This window comes from Neodiprion fabricii, chromosome 3 (genome assembly GCF_021155785.1).
Source record: "Neodiprion fabricii isolate iyNeoFabr1 chromosome 3, iyNeoFabr1.1, whole genome shotgun sequence".
In the NCBI taxonomy this organism is placed as follows: domain Eukaryota; kingdom Metazoa; phylum Arthropoda; class Insecta; order Hymenoptera; family Diprionidae; genus Neodiprion; species Neodiprion fabricii.
The window spans coordinates 30,207,437-30,228,305 of record NC_060241.1 but is presented as its reverse complement, the minus strand read 5'-3'; the positions used below and the strand labels follow the sequence as shown (position 1 = coordinate 30,228,305).

At 39.0% G+C, this 20,869-nt stretch overlaps 2 protein-coding genes across 4 annotated transcripts in view; both read left to right on the top strand.

The window, feature by feature from the left end:
• Positions 1-303: 303 nt before the first annotated feature.
• On the top strand, positions 304-15,578 carry LOC124178189 (serine/threonine-protein kinase GD17699). Of its 3 annotated transcripts, XM_046561414.1 has the most exons (7): positions 304-595; positions 3,730-4,752; positions 5,040-5,217; positions 5,322-5,615; positions 6,295-6,537; positions 7,737-9,286; positions 15,554-15,578. In XM_046561414.1, exons 2-7 carry the CDS (start codon positions 3,731-3,733, stop codon positions 15,561-15,563), a joined length of 3,297 nt encoding a protein of 1,098 aa, XP_046417370.1. In that variant the 5' UTR covers positions 304-595; position 3,730; the 3' UTR covers positions 15,564-15,578. The 3 variants fall into 3 exon arrangements, with proteins under 3 accessions (XP_046417370.1, XP_046417369.1, XP_046417371.1); XM_046561413.1 differs by lacking the exon at positions 15,554-15,578 and having other exon boundaries at positions 7,737-11,059; XM_046561415.1 differs by lacking the exon at positions 15,554-15,578 and having other exon boundaries at positions 7,747-7,965.
• LOC124178186 (protein sickie) overlaps positions 11,521-20,869 on the top strand; it is a 176,616-nt gene continuing 167,267 nt past the window's right edge. Inside the window, exon 1 of the mRNA XM_046561407.1 lies at positions 11,521-11,809. The gene's annotated coding sequence lies outside the window, so the exon portion shown is untranslated. The remainder of the gene's footprint in view (positions 11,810-20,869) is intronic.

Below are 20,869 nucleotides of genomic sequence, written 5' to 3'. Positions count from 1 at the left end.
AATATAGATTGAAAAAATGGAAATATTATATGTTTATAAATAGTACGGTTGTGTATAACGATAAATATTCAGTTATTTGCAGTGGTGATGATTTTTTTTTATTCGGAAAAATTTTCTTTTCCATGATAAAACGTGAATGTTTTCATACTTCCGAATGGTTAGTTTCCGGCTAAGCATGTGGTGTGAGGTCTCAGCCCGTGGTCTCAATATGTCTGCCATTTTTTCCTCCTATCCCCCTCCGGCCAGCCGCTGTGTTTTCGTTTACGCGTGGCTTACGCCTATGTATGTTATGTAGGTACGTATCTACATGCCTACTTTACAAGATTTATTGGATCGCAGTCTGCCTTCGGAGGAAGATCGTGGTGCGTGATTACGGGATTTGTGCGGCGAAGAAATCAATCTGTTCAACGGAAATAAAAGATCGCGTGGGTGCTGTAACGTAATATAGGAGTGTTTATCCTCTAGTTGAGTAACAAGTCCGTTGAAGCGTGAAGTTTCAATTCCTTGAAAATATGTCAGGCCAGTAGTGAATCATTTCTGCCGTTCCAGTCAACGTATTTTATCAATCCAGCCGTCGTCAGTTGCAGCGAGACAGGTGAACCACCGTACTTTAATCATTTCTTTATTTCTCCTTCGTCATGACCAGTGGAACGATTCTTGACACGACAGCGAGCCGAGTAACAACCCGAGGTCTTACATCTGTATATATTGAGTGTGCTGCGTAAAGGATTAGACCGAATCTGTAGGTTAGAAAATCCTTCGTCGCACGATCTGTCAGAGCTGCCTCGTTCTCTTTATATGTTATACTAATCGGTCGGTATATACATTTGATTTTTCTATAACGTGTAAAATTGTGACCGGTGATCCTGCGCGAGTTCAACGATATTTGCATGAATATATTTGCGGTGAGATTGCTTGATTCTTCGCTTAGTGATGTAGTGCCGGGATTCGTAGCTGTGAAAATTACCGTATAAATTAATCCACGTACAGGGTGTTGCAACTTGGACCGTTAACGATTATCGCAATTATTATCCCAAGTTTAAACATACACTTTGAAACAGTTTAATTGCTGTTACCGTGGGTCATTGTACCACCCTCTCTTAACGCGCCAGCCCCTCCCCTCCTCCTCCCACGAGTTGTACCCTGTGCATACCTATAGGTATGATATTTATACACACAGAGCATGTACGGTATACCTATATCTACGTGTAGTTCAGATCTTATCGTTATATCTCCCTCTCTTTTCAATGGTGTCGTCGGGTTTTGGCTGATATTAGTCACGCTTTTAGCATGTTTTGCATACTGATTTGCAATTACAGTGTACCCTTTGTACACAGATTACCTATTATGCAGTTATACATGATTGCAGTACTTACGTGTGCGTACAATATGTATGCTCAGAATCATAGAGTTTTAAAGCTATGGGATTAGCTCTGGAATTTGAGGGTGGTAACAGATATAGTTTAACCACTTACCTATGATACTATGGCGTTACCACTTTTTTTGAATTATTTACTTTCCTAACACACTTTATATTGATGGCTAAAAATAATCCAGTGTTGTAATCGTAGTTGCCTAAAGTTCATTCCCCTTTTGCTTTTCAACTCTTGCTTACCTGTTCACCAATGTAACACAATACTTTAAACTTTTATTTCTCCGTTATTCAGTCCTGCTTATATATAATCACTCCATCCTTTGTGTGTCGACGCGGCTTCGCTCTTTATTCATTAATATATTTATCCGTGAAAATATAGAAAACATATACAGGTAAGAAAAATGTTGCAAATTGAACCATCAGCTATTTCTTATACAAGTAAACTTTTCAATTCACAATGCAAAGTAACTCGAGGCTATATATTGTCTTGATATATATCGTACTGCTTTATTTGAATACAAATTATTGCAGCAAAAAACTGCTTGGTATCAAGTAAATAAATAAAACAAGGGTTTTTCAGCAAAACTGTTTATTGACGTGAGACAGCAATTGTTATAATTTGAAACATGATTTATTAGGTAAAACTTGGGGAAAATAGTTTGACGATAAATAAAAACTGAAAATGAAATGAGTGGTTATAACTTCAGCAATTGTGCTATTAATAAGAATACTTATCACATTAGACCACAGAGTCCAAGCTACTCATTTTTTAACCAAATTAATATTGTGTATATTCTCTAGCACTTTAGTTGTTGTTATAAACATTTGTATCTGCTTATGAAAAAGACAAAAATTACAAATAATTACTTTTCCTGAACCTTTATTAAATATATTTTATAAAGTGAACCTTTCTAACCAACGTGTAATGATAAGTTGTCCAATATCGTGCTGCCTTACTTCTTATGTGGCAGAGGCGTATAGTTTAATTACACAGCTGGGATAGTAGAGGAAATTATAGTTTTCGAAGTGTCAATTATTTATTTATTATAAATGGTAATTGGAATTTTGAAATTTTTAAACATTCTTCAGACTTTCGACACGACAAAGGTGCGTCATGATGTGTCCTATAGCTTAAAATTAATCTAAAATGAAGAACAAGCAATGGAATTCTCTCAAATATATTATCGCTTCAAATTATTGAGTCAGGTCTTGTCAATGTATTCAATAATGTTACTAGTAAGAAATAGTCATGGGAAAAATTAAAGTACCATGTACAGTTAAATTGTCATTTTGTCATCGCATGACTTTCTGTTGAGAATATAAAATTGAATTATCAACCAAAAAGCACCTTGGTGCAAAAACCTTTCACCAAGTACATTAAACATGTGTCCTCGTCCTTTATAAAAAAATAATGAAATCACATATTACTGCCAAGTATATGTTTGTCAATGCACAATAAAAGCAGGATTGAAACTCAACCCTTAGCTTCCACATCTCTCTGGAATCACACTGGGGTCAGACCGACCCTAAACTTTTCCAACTACAAATGTTAATTAAGTATGAATAAATAATAAAACAACTCATACACTGATGAAAGTCCTAAGAAAAAAAATAAAATTAGTAAGTGGTGATTGGCAGGCCTTTTTAGAAAAATACCATGCAGTTTTAAAACGAGGTCTGAAAGTCGGCGAAAATTCTTGATCGAAGTGACGATTTCATCAACGTTGTAAATATCAGAACTAGTATATTTTGGCTCTTTGTGCATCGATCGTATTGATATAAGACTTAAGTGAAAGCTCTAAAAATCTGTAGACTGATAAAACTTGTGGGATACTGAATTTCATCGTGAGAGTGGGGCAATATGTGTTTATATTTTTGCTGGGTAGGTTTCTGTTTGCGGTAAAAGATAGTGCAGTCGGCGAGTCTGTGTTTATGTTTCATTTTACTGAATTTGGCGCGATTGGCGACTGCTAATTGTGATAACGAGCCCTGGACAGTGATACGATTTTTGGTCAACATTAGGGAGAACTATCAACATTTATAAAGAAGCTTGATTTGTCGAAATAAATGCAATCCACACCGATCTATTGTTTATTATGTTTTGTTCAAACCAGCTGTTGCACAGAGTTTCGTACATCATATACATATCACTCCTGATGATATAACTATGCGTGCGTTAGTCAGAAATGGTGAATTGGTGGAATCTTGAAATTTGTGAACAACATCGCAGTCCTATTGTTATTCAAGATTTTTGTTATATTGTGTTTTTGTAACTGGTAAAACGTCTTAAAGATAGAATATATTATAAATGAATATATTATGTGATAGTTAAAAGTTGATTGTTTGAAACGCAGGATGATGGAGGAACCGTTGAGTCGGGGTGCCTCGCCTTCGGGAGGCAGTAGTCTCTCTGGAGGAGGTGAAGTAGGCGCTATGACAAATGTGACATTGGAAGAACGCTTGCTTGATGTAACATCACGGCACTCGTTGAATCTGCTTCGAACACCACCAGCAAAGAAGGCGAAACGCGTCCGTTTTTTTCGCAACGGAGACAAATTCTATACCGGTGTAGTAATGGCAGTGACCCCTGAAAGATATAGGAGCTTTGACAGTTTGGCAACGGATTTGACAAGAGCATTAATTTCAAATGTAACATTGCCCAATGGAGTTAGAGCCATTTACACAATGGATGGAAGGAAAGTGGTAAGTGTCGGCGATTTGGAGGATGGAAAATGTTACGTTTGCTCTGGACAAGGTGAGACTTTCAAAAAAGTCGAATATTCTGCATCAAAAGTTCGGAGGGGCAGCTCGCTATCTGGACTACCGCAGTCACCGGCTGGAACCGGTCGCCTGACTACTTCTGTTCCTATCTATGTTCAGGCCAAAATTGTGACGTTGATTAGGCATGGAACAAAACCTCGCAGGGTGCTGCGGCTCTTGTTGAACAAAAGAAATGCTCCGAGTCTTGAGCACGCTTTAGAAGCGATCACAGAAGCAGTTAAGTTGGATTCTGGTGCTGTGAGAAAAGTTTATACCTTGAGTGGTGTTCAGGTCACAACGTTGGAACAGTTTTTTCAAAATGAGGAAATTTTCTTGGCTTATGGTACAGACAAATTGACTCAGGAAGATTTCGAACTTGACTTTGAGGAATCCAAAGCTGTTCAAAGCTTTAGGAGAGGCCATGGCCTGACCAAGAGATATGGGGGTCCCATGCCTCCAATGCCGAAGAAATCAGGAAAGAAAGCTCTCAGCATACCACAAGTCAGAACACCAAGTCCTGTTTTTGTACAACTACCACTACCCCTCAGAATGCATTTTGTAGCTGGACATGTTATTGGAGATGGAAATTTTGCTGTTGTGCGGCACTGTATCCAGAGGTGAGTTTCATAATGACATTGGGCTTTTTCGTGCCTTTACTCGTGTTTCTACTTGTATAATAGTATACATTTTTTTATTACATAGACATACTAGAGAAGCTTAAAAATTTTAATTATTCATTCACACTTATTGAAACGTAGACTTGTACAATTACAGAGTTTTCACTTCGTGACAATCTATTTGTGATCGTGGTACTCAGTTCCATTCTGAAGCTGATTGCTGTAATGTGATTTGGTGTCTTCTGTTTATCTATTTCACTGACATTTTGAAATTTTGTTGTTCGCAGGAGAACTGGGGTAGAGTACGCGTTGAAAATTATCGATAAATATAAATGTCAAGGTCAAGGAACAATGCTGGACAGTGAAATTGCAATAATGAAACAAGTTTGTCATCCGAATATAATTAGCTTGATTGCCGAACAAGAAACAACTGACCAATTGTTCTTAGTCATGGAGTTAGTCAAGGTAAAGGAAACCGGGTTTCAGTACAATTGTTTTCCTTCCATCATTTTTAGAACTACATTCCTTTAGGTGACTTGTTTCCTAAACTAAAACTTATTTTTTATCAGGGTGGTGATCTATTTGATGCAATAGCTGCTGCTACGAAATTTTCCGAAGCAGAGGCTAGCGTGATGATCACTCATTTAGTATCAGCCCTAGCATACTTACACGCGCACCACATAGTACATCGTGACGTCAAACCAGAGAATCTCCTAGTCGAGATGGAAGGAAGTCGTGTAACATGTTTGAAGTTGGGAGATTTCGGTCTTGCACAACTCGTCAGGGAACCTTTATACACGGTTTGCGGAACCCCTACCTATGTTGCTCCTGAAATACTTGCTGAAGTTGGCTACGGATTAAAGGTAAGTGTGTCGGTTTTTTTTTTCTATTCCTCGAAATATGAATATCTTATGAAATTTACGCATCCATTTGTATAAATAATTTGGTTGTTTCAATTGGTTTAAATTTCGAAAATAAACGGAGCAATGAACAGATTATGGAATGCTGATGGCCTGTGTGAGCTACTTGGGAACATATAGACAGATATGGATAGACAACTTTCCTCCTACGGTTACACCTACTAATTTTGTCACAAGTCAGCTGCGTTTCCATTTATGTGTTGGTTAAACTGTAAACTTCTTATGCTCGATATATTCCTATATATATTCTTGGGTATATGTACTTGAAATTCACATGAATAACAATATCTTTTATTTATTTTATTTATACTTGAGGGTGGAAAATACTTGTAAATGCCTGTGTGGATTTTGGTGGTAAATTCTGTCAATTTCAATTGTAAAGACAGGCAAAGTTTCTTTGAATTATTGTTTTTTTAATTACTCTAAAAGACACTTGGTGATTTTACTTGGATGAGATTTATAATTAGCTTGAGTCATTGACACCAACCTGATCATTTTTTCTGACTATAAATATTTATAACCATATCATAATCTGCCTACGTTTTATATTAGAAATATTCATAAGAATAAATAAAGTTAATTTTCGATGCAAAAGTTGAATGCCTCCTTTTGTTATTCACAGATTGACGTGTGGGCTGCTGGCGTAATTATGTATATTCTGTTGTGTGGCTTTCCACCATTTGTGTCTCCCGAAAATGAGCAGGAGGAGCTGTTTGAGCGTATTTTGAGTGGTCATTACGAGTACACAGCGCCGTACTGGGACTCTGTATCCGAATCAGCCAAACAGCTGATATCGAATATGCTCCAAGTGCAACCGGAGCTGAGATTTAGCGCCGAAGATGTTCTGGACCATCCATGGCTCGCGGTAATTTTTTACTCATATACTTTTTATAATTAGATTTACCGGGTATAATAGTTCATATTTGCATGCCTGAAAACTCATACCTGTAGGTTACTTCTTTGCAGCCCTAAACGCCCGTTTCGGTTGTAGTAAAAAGAAAGGTGCTAGGAATGGTTGATTCCAGTGATAGGTTCTGTTCTGTATATACGCAGCTATATTTATATCTAATCGGACACATAAAATTTCAGTATTTTGTTGGTTAGTAGCTTGATTCAATAGTTTCATTTCGAGTACAACTTTTGCTCTCATTATCATCTCTTACTATCGTGTACGCTGGGCTCTGTTGCAACGAACTTTGAACTGGATACCATTTTATTACCTTGCACTTATTGGCACATTTCTTAGCTTTGTATTACTAGATGTTCGCACTACTTGATTTGAGATTATATAGTACTTCAAGCTTATCTGTTTCAAAATATAAATAAAGTGACATACAATCTTAGTGCGTAAACTAAATGTGAGGTATATAGGAGTATTCTTCGAGGGTGTAGGTGTAATAAGATTCAGACAGATAACAGAAAATACTGAAAAATCGGGATAAATTGAGTACGTGATTGCAATTTATGTGTTCAATTTATTAATTGCATATTTCCAGATTTCAATTCATATTATTGAGAAAGGGAATTTAATGCTATAAAACTTCGCATTTGTAAATTCTCCCCCGTCGTATTAAGATTGTCGTGATCATCAGCTGCCCACCTTACAATTTACAAAATTTTATACACTGAAAGTTATATCAGGGATTTTCTCTAAGACTGGTCCGCCTGCAACAGATTCTTCATTAGTGAAACATCGTATTCTATGTATTTCGAAAGTACGAAAATGAAACCCTTTTCTATTGATCTTGTAAATTGCGCAGAAATTTGGGTTTTTTGCTTCCTTTTTTTGTTTAAGATGAGAAAGAGGTGTTATTTTTGTAGTTGCACTTTATGTATAATTTATTGCAGCTTATAACATGTATTTTGTTTGCCAGTATACCCTTTCTTGAGATAGACAGCCCAGCTTCGTAAACTGCTTACGTAAGAAACCGTTAATTTGATCCTTGGCTGTGATTCGCTTCTATCGTGCAAATCACGCAGCGCAAGTTCCTCGCAGCAGCTTTTGTAGTGGTTTGTTGTATCTGTAGCGGTATTTTCTTTTGTTTGGTCTCTGTACACTAACAGAGCTTTTTAGGAGGCGAGCAGGCCACTGCAGCAGCTGCAGAACCGGCGGAGCAATACTGGCATAAGCAGCGTAAGCCGATAAGGCAAGCCACGTATGACTTCAGCTATGACTATGGAACGAGAAGACAAGAATCTAGCAATAACACAGGAATCGATGGTCAATACGCCTACGCGGCGCCCACTTCGTCTCTGTCAGACTTTGTGTTTACTCAAGGACACTGGTCTGACTTTCCCAAATCTCAAAAAACATACTGTAATGTTTCTCTGTCTGCATCTGACACGCACATCAATGAAATTGACTTTTTGAATGGATATTGTAATGCCAATGAACCACAGTCTCTTGATACTGCCTGTTTGGAAGACATTAGAGCAATGACAAAATCGATGCATGATTTAATGAATAACATAGGTCAGATGAGTGATGCCGATATCAAAGAAAGACCAAATTCAGCTCTAAATTCTGTACCATCAATGAACGGTGCTTCAATCCACCCTAGTTCGAACAATAAAAATGGAAAATTGACTGCCAAAGAGAGGAATTGCGGTAGCTCTATGTCAGAAATTGCAACACGCAATGAAAGTCCTAAATTAAAAACAAACAGTCGTTCGTCCTCTGTTAGGAATGGACATTCATTGTGTGACGTCCGCGGGAGAATTAGTGCTGGATCGAAATCTTCTAATCAGCGGCAGAAGTATGGTAGTGGAAGCAGTATCGAAGAGAATAAAAAAGTGCGTGTACGGAAAAGTACTCATGCTAAGTCTGTCGAAAAACTTGAATCATTAAAATCGACGCATCGCGACTCTTCGGACTGCTCGGAAATTTCAAATAACGGTATTTCTCCAATGAGTACACGGTATAGTGGAAAACAAACTTGTTCTAAAATCAGTTGGAATAAAGCGCCACAGACTTCAAACAACAATGCATCAAAATTCACAAAGTTTGCTAAGACTAGACATGTAGATACCGTAGATTTAAGTACCAGGTCCAATTACGATGGAAAATCGAGCTCTGATAATGATATTGAAACTTCAGATAGTTTTGTCAATATACAATTTGCAAGGTCAGCTCTTTGTCAGAGTTCTGACTCTTCTCACAGTATCGAGTCCACTGATAGCTTTGAAAATGTTCAGTTCATCAAATTCACTAAGAGTGATAGGATCTATGAAGCGAAATCGTCAGATAAAACTGGCGAAAGAGAAAGGTGTCCTAATTCTAGCACAGACGATAAAAAAAATGTTATAAATTCAAGTCGTATCCAGTCTCCGTCGGAATACAGTATTTCTAAATCAACCAAAAAAATACAGAATTCTAACCAGTCACAGAAAATTAGCAAAAGTCAGGAAAGTGCATCGAATGTTACTGAGAAATGTTTAGTCAAGCGAAGGGAAAAAAAACCATCCCATGTCAGTAATTCTACAGACGAACTCAGTTCAGCGAGGAATGAAGTTCATAGAAATAAAAGATATAGCTGTCATACTCCACACGCGGGTAGAAGGATGCAAGGTGGGAAGGATGTTGATGAAAGAGTTAATCATACGTCGAGTAGTGAGTACGTGACGAAAAATAAGAAGTCTAGTTCCACTGATGAGTTACACGATGTAAAACAAAAACAATCGAACAAATCGAAAAGGTATAGCTTGTATTATACACCGCAGCCTTCGCGAAAAAATTACAGTAGTGATGGTAAGGATGCAAAGAATACAAAAAAACTCGTAAACGAAAGTATCTCACAGTTGGGTAGCCGTCAAGCAGATTTTGAAAAAAATATCACAGAGACAATTACCTCGAGCACAAGAAAGGATTTAAAGAATAGAAAGTCCGTTTTGCAAACGACAACGGCAGCCAGCAGGAATAGGTCCAACAAACAAAGTATTCATATAAAACCAGGCATCGTTAACGTTAAACCAACACAGACGAAATTAGTTAAAAAGTCGTAATAATTAATATATCGACAGTTAATTAAAAACGATCTCGATTAGGGGTGACCTAATAGGCACAAAGTATCTCAAATTACGTATATGACTGAAGAAAAGAAAAAGAATGTTTTAGAGTTCGAATTGACTAGGAATCATAGGAATGTGGTAGAATGAATATTTTTTAATGACGTATGCGTATAAATGCTTATAAGGCCAATTTGGATTAAGGTCACGATGTGGAAGTATTTTTTTGTGTTAAAATAACTTATTTATTTAGATATCTTAATTTCAAAACTGACAGAAAATATATAGGAACCAAAACATGCCAAATGCATTTAAATAGATTTATTTTTTATTCTTCCCTCATAAAACTATAATACAGCATAATACTCCAACGTGAATTGATAATTAATCATTAAAGAGTATGGGAGTGTAGGGAATTAGGTGAATAGCAATGTAATATACAAGAGTCCCAAAGACTTGAGGCTTTACCTCCGCTGGGTTACAGAGAGAAGCGATAGGGTACTAATTCACGTTTAACTGGTTACTGTATGCATACAACGAGTAGCTGTCTGTTTTGCTCAAGAAAAACTCCACCTACGTAATTGCTAGATGGGATATTTTTATACAAACTTATTACAACAATGGCGACCCTGAGCAATAAATGAAACGGTAATCACGGTATTTGAAGTGAAAACGCCTTAAGAACAAAATCATTCAGTGACGTCCTCGCTTTAGATCTGATCAAGGCTGTTGTAATTATTTATAATTGTAATTATACAAATTATCACGAATATTGAATTCTCTGTTACCCAGAATTAGCCGGATATCCCGCATAGTACTTTTCTAACGCAAATTAATTTTTCTATTTAGCTATGTATATAGAGATAGTATCATGTAATTGAAAGAATACCACAGAGATCTGTGTTTATTATTCACGTAACGATAACTAATTTTTAGACGTGTATGATAGCTTGCGATAGCCGTGATGTAATTGTAGTCAATTCGTGAATTGTACTTATAATTAATCAATGTTACTCCCGTGTAATTTTTCGTAATACTCGCCCGCGGTGACCGCCAGAAGTATACTGTATTATTAATTTATAAATAACAATTTTTACGAGGAGGTGAATAATAAATTACTAGTGTTAATGTACGCCAAATATTGCGCAGTGATTATACGGATACCAAATTTTGTTAATAAACGGTATAATTTTTTATATTAAAAACATAGTATACACATTATACCTATAATAATTATCATGCAAATTAGATGTTATATTCGCTACGCGCATTACCTAATCCTATGATATGATATATCACACTAAACTAAAAATAAACGTGTAAATTTATTGTATTAATTTTATTATCTAGAAAAAAGTAATTAAAAGACAAGTACAACTATACGTCTAGTTTCTGGCATAATCTTTACTCCTACTACTGTTCAATTACAAACTCCCACATTGATTTCATTCGAGTCAAAGAAACTGGAATATTATTAATTATCAACTCAATATTCATCTCTATCAAGATTATCAACACAAGACACACGCGTAAAGAAGTTAGCGCATAATTTGTTAAAAAAAAAATGCGTACTTCGCGCAGTTTGTTATCGGCGGAGCTGATAACAAAAGCGCGCGAACTTGAGTCCGCTATCGAGTCTGAAGTGCGGAACGATGACGGCCAAGGTCGTGTTTTGAACGGTAACCGATGTAGCGTAGCGTTAAACAGGCCGCAGAATCAGCAACGAAGAACGTATAAACTCTGTCTGATCTCAATTCTCAAATGCGATAGGTGGTCAGATTGAACGAAGCGGTCGAGCCGGCCGGTATTTGTTTCGACTTTACGCAGCTGTTGACGGATCCGCTGGCAAATCGCGGGCGCCGCGATGTCTAACCTCTCGGTATGTTTCCACTCGGAGCCTTTCGTCAGTTGCACGCTTGCAAGCGTGCGGTGAGGGTGCCCGCCCTACAGGCGCCCTTTGCCTGCCCGATTTTGGGAAATCAACGCGTGTTCACATTCGAGATTCGAATAACCTGCATATCAACCAGTGACAGTCGTGCCTAATATTCATATCAGTAGTTTTCAGTTTTTACCAGTGAGTTGTGACATGTTTTTGTTTACCTTTCGTCGGTGATTGGAGCACCGCTATATAGGTAAATGTTTACTATCAATAAGGCCTGGATAAATATGTATTCAAAATTACAAAATATGTACTTATAATTTAGAGTTGAAAAAATATGGAAAATAGAAATTGCATTTTCTGCCTTCGAACATCATACTTTACGTAGAAAACCAAGTAAGGAACGAACATCATTTAAGTAAAAAATATATACTTTCGTATTAACCCGTGCCCTAACTATCAAGGTCACTCGTCATATTGTAGGATAATTTCAACATCCATGTACCGACTAACTAGAACAGCCAATCAAATCAAACGTTTATCACAGTTACGTGTAAGATTCTCATGCGGTAGTTGCTCACAGTTTACTCTCAGTTTCGGCCAAACCTCGCACAATCAACTCGGAACGAATACATTCCGTTTGACTTAAACTAGGCGAGATATTTGAAACCGCGGAAGGGTGATCGTCACGTGTTTGGTGGTTCGAAATAGCGGTGAAATATTATTTACACTACGTACTCGGAGCGCCGTGCACCGCTTTTAGAGCCTAAATATATTATCTACTATAGCGCACTTTGTCAACATTGACAAACGGTAAGTGAGTTGGGAGGGGTACGATGAACCTTTTTTTTATCCGCTTCAACATGTCTGCTTTTTCTATAACTTTTCACCAGACGAAAGATTGAGAGTCGAACAATATTCACTTATTCATGATATTATTCCAGCTGCTTAAAAGTTACGGATTATGCGTCATACGTTTCGACATTTGAAATTAATTTTCATACATTTATTGAATGATAGAAATCTTGTTCAGTAATTATTTTTATACGCGTGGTAGAAAAAATGATAAAAATAATACTAACAATAATAATAGTAATAATGATAGGTATACGAAATAAAAATACGTAATAAGCTAGTATAAAGAAAAATTCTTAAACGTACTAGATGCCTGCACAGATTATGAAATTGTTGTCAATGGTCTTGAAAAATTAATAACTCTTTGACGATATATCAAGTAAGTATTTATGCGGCTGCTGCAACTATAGGAAATATTCAAAGAAGGAACATTTTTCAAATCATTTGATGTGAGCGAAGGAGTTTCTATTGAAAGTTATGGTCATTTTTGAATAAATTAAATCACGAATTATATATAAATCACGAATAAAATCCTTGAATGGAATGTATATTTATACAACGATATTGTCCATGTTCAGGGTGTGCATAAATTTGGTAGTTACTCAATTGAATTTGAAATAATTTGGCGCGATATCGTCCACGTTTGATGCAGATTCGCAAAGACTTACAGTTAGTGTGGGATTATTCTCTGTGTCCGCGCGAAAAAGTCCAAGTTTTGTACAACAATTTTATTGAGCGATTATAAACCGGTATATTTTCATGACTAGAAGATTGCCAAAATTAGGCAAAGTAAGATAACCGCAAGCGCAATACGCCAGAGGCACTGAACATCGGCTTGTCTTCTGTACCGGCAATTCATTAGCAAGCGTGATAAATTTGTCTGTGATTCCTACCTCCCTTTCTTAATTCAAATTCGCCTTATCGTATCGTTGAAAACTTTTAATTAACGAACCTAGTTTGCTGCCCCCGGTAGTTGGGCTTACTCTTTGTGGACATTGGGTATGCACATACATACCTACGCGAGGCTTCACTTGTACTCCTTGTACAGCTGAACACCGCGTGATCTACAGATTAGAGATACAGATAACCGTCGGCTCAATCTTTCATCTGGACGTGCGTTATCCGTCGCCCCAGCATCACGTGACACGTTCAATTAATCAACAGGGGAAATTAGAGGGTTATTAATTACCTACGGATACAACAGACTTGTTCCCCGCATGCTCGGGCGTTGCCAATATCCTCAGACATTTTACTTTTTTCTCTTCTCCAACAAAATTACGAAATACCGTTTTACCTTTTCCGGTACGACTCGGCGTGCCATGTACGTGAGAAATGTCTAACTAATCGGTTATGTGATTCGTCACAATTGGTATAGGTTGCAGGGAATATACTTTATACCTACCTTAGTTATAGGCAATAGCTGGTACCACGAAGAAGCGCGTCTTGTTGATGTTTCGCTTTGATTATTTACTTTTACCGATAACCAGAAGAGCGCGAGGCGGTTTGCTGGTTCCTCTTTTTATTTTGTTATTCATTATACACATAAAGATGTTTCACGTGAATCAATAGATTGATGAATGAATTTGGTGCCACGTATACTTTGACGATACATAGTATATTTTAGTTCGCGTTGGGTGATACGCGAGGGAGAACGAGACTGAGGTAGCCTGACGGGTAAGTTGTCGCATTGCTTATATACCAGCATCGCACCCTTCGTGGTTGCTACGTAAAAGGAGCTACAGTATTCAATTTTTTAAAACCTTTTTGGATACGAAACTCATGGGGCTGAAAGTATTATACTTACATGGCGCTTTCTTTACCCCTGTAGCCGTTGATGTGATAAAAAATTTTTTAGTCATTCGTTTGCCGTGATTTGCAGTTGAATGCACGAAGATTTCTATGTAATAGAAATAAATTGGGATAATGCTCGGAAAAGCGAGAAATTTATGTCGGGAGAAGATATACGTTACACTTCGTGCTTTACTCGTCATTGGTACAACAACACCAAGTAGAGAGTATATATATATATATTCAAGATACAAAATTATATGAGGTGAATTACCCGTACAAAGTAAAAGAGGCGAGTTACTTTATGACATCGTTTACGTTGTTACCGCCAACCTCATGAACTAGAATTAGACAGTATATAACTATCCCCCTATGATATATACATACATATACGTCAAGTAATTTATGTGCATTACGTGGGGTGAAATTGACGCATTAAGGCCCGACAACCATTATAGGTTGGAAAAAAAGCTCGTGCCGGATTTAGGGATATGCACATATACGTGGGTAAGTCCATAGTACGTCGTTATTACACGAGTTACGAAAAATTTTGGAAACTGCAATTTGTCCTCATTTGCTCGCACCGTTCGAGTTTCCCGGTTAGGCATGTTGTTTACGAAATACACTATTTTCACGTTATGGCGGAAAAAAATAATGCGTGGTAAGTAGGCAAATCGGGCATTATTAACGTTGGTATGTAAATAAATATACAGTAAAGCGGGGGTGGCGAAACGCGTTGAGTCGTTATCGCGCCCGACGCGTAAATCAAAGTCGCGTAGAGTGGAGAATTACTACGTCATTAAACAGTATATATATTTAGCGAAGTGTTTTACGTCGTGGTAAGAGATTCGTTGTCAACGCAAAATGCAAAAACGGCGAGTCATCGTCCGGCGGACTCGCCTGCTCCGGCGATGCCAAGAGTGTGTGATCCACGTTGGCTGTACGGTGATCCTGCCGCAGATGAATGCCATCGCATTTATCACTTCGAGTACGTCTACTATGTACGAGCATCGCACATGCGAGCGAGGCGAGCTAAATGGACGCTAAATGGTCTGACTTGAAAATTATCGCGCCTCGTTTGAACGTCATCCTTGAGTAGACACCGACAATCACCTCAGACTCCGAAGTTGGTAATTAACCGTACGAAGGGCCTTCGGGATCGAACCGATTCGGTTAGTTCCATGTTTCGTAAGGCTGTAGTCCTCTGACTTTTACGTTTAATATTACGAAGCACGGACGTTCGGACTGTTGTTAATTGCCAAAGTTATCGATTCTTAGTAATGCAGGTATATACAACAGTCACTTAACTTACTGTTGAACATACTTTTGTAATAATTGCCTAAATATCAACAAGGAGAGTGTAGGTGTCGAGTTTTATTCTGAATCCAGAGGAAAACGACTGGTGCGGATGAGAAGTTGTAGCCTAATTTGGAATCAGAGGTACCCTATAATCTTACGACGGGACTCGTGAGTAAACACGTTGTGAACGTGTACCTATCCAACGGCGAGCACTTATTAAAATCATTTGTCAGGCCGCCGATTAGCGTTAATGTTACTTTTAACGACGCACGCCTGCTAACAAACGGCGAACAGAGACCCTTGAAAACGATTCACGCGACACGCAAGTCGTAAAGTGATAAAGACGTCCGGATTCTGTTGTAACCGTGGATCGGATGCAGGGAGGCCTTTGTCGTTCTCGCCGTCGAAGTGGTGAACGACGAAAGGAAAGGCAAGGCAAGGAAGGGAAAGCGAGAATTCGACGAGTCACGTTTGAAATTCCTACGGGACATCTGCAGGGAGGAAACCTGGAGCTGTAAGGGACTACGGTGTACAACGTCGCCTAGCCGGAGGTGCGTAGACGTCGTCGACTGTTTGTTGATATACTTACACCCGGCATTTGCACACGTCGGTAAATGCCTGTAGGTATACTCGTACTATACATATACGTAGGACACAATACGAGGAGGGTACATTGCGGCGAGGGAAAGGCGATATACTCGTGTTGTAAGGGGTACTAATGGATGGGGCAGGATGCCCACGACGTCGCGTGTCTTGTGGCATAACCATAGACTACAAAGGCCAGATAAAGATAGGGTTAATTTACTTACCCTTCCGTGTTTAATCGATGTTACCGCAAGACAAGTACACATTTTGGTGTCGTAGGTATCGTCTATTGGTTATCAACGGCTTCAGGATCGTCACTCTATTTGTGGAGTGTGAAGGACAATTTGGATTCAGAGGTTCAAGAGGTTACATGTATATTAGAGTGGTTCACCGATTTTTTTTTTTTTTTTGTTTTTCAGTGCGGATTCCTTATGAAACTGTTGTTTATGACGAAAAAAAATCGCTAGCAAATTTGAGCTCGATCGGATGAGATTTAGAGGTCCCGCTTTCGAGTTTTCGTTTTTACAGTGTAATAACACGTAGAAAAATGCTTACCTTAACTCACCGTCGATTTCGCGTGAAAATATATACGAAAATGAAATGTAAAATATGACGCGATTCCGAAAGAGGTGGTATTTGATGACGAAAAGCTCCGGTAGCACCGTTGGTAGCTTCCTATATTCGTTTTTGTCTACTATCATCGGTCCCCATGGGGATTAACTGCCAAAAGTAGGTTATCCGAATTTATGAAGGAATCCGTATCATTATTCTCATCCAACAAAAAAATCCGTACTACATCGTAAATCATGTGACGCCGATAACATTTCGGATTAGTTTCTTTTTAAGATGATAGATCTTTACCATGATTATTCTGCTGGTAAATTGTTGAGATGATCATAACGAGGAACAGAAGCAATCGCTGAAGGAAAGGTTGACTATACACCCTGAAAAAGATTTTGCAAACTACCGAGATCGTAAAGATTTCAAAACGGCACTCGTCGAGACGGCCTTATGTGTAGTTATTGATGTAAAATAATGTAACGATAACCGAATTGTTACAAGTACGTTACTCGCTGCTCGACGTTCTTACCGACGGTTTGGCAAAGCGATTACTGCGTCTAGTCACGTAACATTTTTCGTATCGTATACAATTTAGTCATAAAGATTCTCTAAATTCCGCGTATACCTACACATATAAGCGTAGGGTGGATTTAACTCGACCGTGAGGAATTGTGTGCTTGCCTGACGCTTGGAATTCCCCTGAAATCAAGTCTTGCGTACATTATGATCTTGCAGTAGCAGCAGCAGTAGCGATTCAGGGGAGGAAAAATATTACGGGACATTGCAGACCTGTTATCAAAAAATGGTGTGAACGTAATTGACCTTTAGGAAAATTTTTCCCCACCCCAGGAGTTTGTAGACTTTAAAGACCTCCTCTTCAGCGGCTCTAAAGCTGGCAGTGAATATTCCAACAGTTTTAACCAGCGAACGCTTAGAGATGTAAGGAAAGTAAAACGAGAGTCTCGCAGGGTATGCAGTATAAGAATGCGGAAGCGTGGGGGCCGGAGAAAAATTGAATTGGTAAATTCGGCGGACACGGTGTTCTCTGCAGGAATAACAAATCGAATTTCCTGTCCTCCGGAGAAATCACAAAATCACGGAACACCATGGCGGGGGTGGAAGTAGTGTTTTTTCCCACCACCCTCCCCTCCTCATCCTCCTCCTTCGTCTTCTTATTCTTCTTCTTTTTTTTTTCTCTCCTTTTTCTCTTCTTCCGCTTCTCCAAAATGTCGAGAGTTAAGCAAACACTCCTCGAAGTGCGCAAGGCTCTCTCTTTCATGCCCTGCATACCACACTCCGCTTGGTTTGGGGCTATAAAACTGCCCACGAAGGGTTGAGGACCTGAGGGAACGTCGCCAGAGGTGCCGGATACTGGATTCTGGATCTTTCAAGCTGGATATGGATGGACTGCTCTCCTGAACTCCTCTGATAGAGATATTAATCTTTCCGTGCCCCCCGGTTAGCTCTGTCTTTCTCAGGATCGGCTGGCTTACGTGCGGCGAGGTGCCTTTGTGAGTTGCACTCTCTGGCACTCTCCCTCCCTCCCTCTCTCTCTCTCTCTCTCTCTCTCTCTCTCTCTCTCTTCCGTCTCCCTTACCCTCGCACACGTATGAAAAGTGAAGTACCATATGTCTGTGTCCAACGGATAAACTACGTCGGGTCGACTACCCAAGTTTCGACTGTGTACCGGGGGGTTTACAGCTCGTGGGTGCGTGACCTCGCCTTTTTCATTACTTTTGCCCCCCCCACTTTCCGTCATTTTTTGCTCTCACCTTGGCCCTTTTTCATTGCAAACGATCCTCCGTAGATAAATATATATAAAAATAAGATGATGGAAAATAATAAGATGCGGCAAAAAAGGTATGCGCGACGGTCCCGACGTCGGACGAAGGGTTTCATCGAGTACAGACACCCTCGTTACGTTTTTACGATTTCCTTTTATCCGCACGGTATAAAGTTCGCAAATTTTGCACCGCTCTATACCTAATGGGGTCTTCTTACCGTTCCGCATCTATTATCTCAACACCGAGTATCCGTATCAGTTCTCCACAGTCGTAAAATTAAGATCACTAACGTTCCTTTGATTACAAATAATCTATAAATTTTACAGATTGTTAAATAAAGGATGTGGAAACATACAAAGTCTTTAAAGTAAACTTGTCCGATACATGGAGAGCTGCGATAATGGCTACGAGTACTACAGGCAAAAATATTTCTCAAAGTTAACCAGTCACATAATCTATGTAATTTATAACGATTACTGCAGTTCAAAATTTACGGATAAAATTGTTTTCAATGTTCGCCTAAGAATTCGCCTACGGTCGTACGAGAATCAAAGATGTCAGTTCCGTGGTTCGGTGGTTCGGAGGAGTGTATTTACCGTCAAGTTCATTAAAATTCGCGCGCCTTGATCAGAGTCCCATTCATGTAAGCCCTGCACCTCTCGACAATCCCTACGCCTCGAAAGGCGGGTAAACTTTGTAAATTCAATCAAACCGGGTAAAAGTTTGAGTTCTCATTGCATAGTCATTACGCGGCGTTGTTACTCATCCGTACTGTACGACCTGAGTCATTACACACATATACTGTACGGTAATGAGGACAGGTGGTAAACCACGATCATACGCAGCACGGAAAAAAGAGAAAGAGAGAGAGAGAGAGTGTGTGTGTGTGCGCTGCTCTCTCTCTCTCTCTCTCTCACGTCAAGAGGAAGGGGGTAGTGCACACCGCGTACGGTGTTGCACTGGGTTGTGTTATGGCATTGCGAGGGTGGGGACGATATCGATCCTCTGCAACGGGGAGTAGGTAGACCTTATGGTGCCGCGTCGTCCTCGTCGCCGGAACCCGAGGTATATACCACGTGTGTCTTCAGTTCAAGAATTAAACTTATTGTTAGTGCAGTAGAAAATATGTTGACACGTCTCGACTCGAATGATTCTCGGTCTTTTTCACTCGAAATTACAGTATAACGGTTAAATTGTTCTGCGTTTGGGTTTTGAAAATAAAGGAGACAAAAGAACATTTTTTTTTTCAGATTGTACTTCAGGCGTGGGAAAATATCGAGTCGATCGGATGTCGAGTCCGTTGAGAATATTGCTTGTACGTCGGTATAGATCAGATTTTTTTTTCATATAGAATTTTGAAATTTCAATCATATCACATTAACGTGTTAACAAGGTAAGAAAAAAATATTTCCGAGATTTGATTTTTAGAGAGGCTAGATTGTGCGTGTATGTTATGTAAAAATACGCCGTAAGCATTGAATAGCGTGTGCATTGGCACAAACTTTCGGATATGGTGATTAAAGCGATACTTCCGTTGGCTGTTATCCGAGAGTAGATATCATCGGGTCTTTCAATCACTGTCATAGTGTAACCCTCAACACGGTGTCACCGTTGGCCAAAAGTATCCCCATTAGACCGATATAAACCCCGTTATCTCGGAAAGAAAGTTCCGTTTTCTGTCGTTGTTGTTTTTTTTACGCCTCCCCTTTCATTCTTCAATTCGTGAACTAAATCCGATAAAATATAGAACCCTGGCTAATCGATGCTTTGCCATTAATTTATTTATGGGGCAATAATGTACCGAGTCAGCGAACGGGCAAGCCTATAAGTATATTAAACGCGATGGCTGCTGGGCGAGAGTCTATCTTGCACCCCGTGTCAGGCCTCATTAGACAGCATGGGACCCCATATATATTGCCTCGAGGGGAAGCCCCGCGTCGAGTACTGAACCGGAAACTAACGACGTGAACCTCTCTCGCGGCCTGCACTTCCGATATATCGGATATGGATCGAGGCTCAAAGCCATCGGATACATCCAGTGGAAACCAATTTGTTGCATCTTATCTCGTAGGCCTCGTAAATACTGAGATACAAGTGAAATTTTACACACGCCAGGGTTTCGGATTCAGAATTATTCGAGAACACTAAGCGAGTGAAAGGAAAAGGAAGTGAAAAGAGAAAATGACAAAGAGTTTCAAACGTAAATAAAAACTGGGGTTAGTTTTGTTTGTCGTATCAATATGTCAGGTCAATTTTAATGAAAATTGACGATTGTTTGAAAATTAATATACCTTTGAATAATTTTATTTACGTTCGGTGTTATTTTAGTTATCTAAACATCCGCTCTTGGTATGTATTCAAATAGTGTGAATAGTATCACTGAAACTAAAGCCATTGAGAAGCTCTTTCACAATGTGGAAATTTTGGCGAGTTTGAGGATA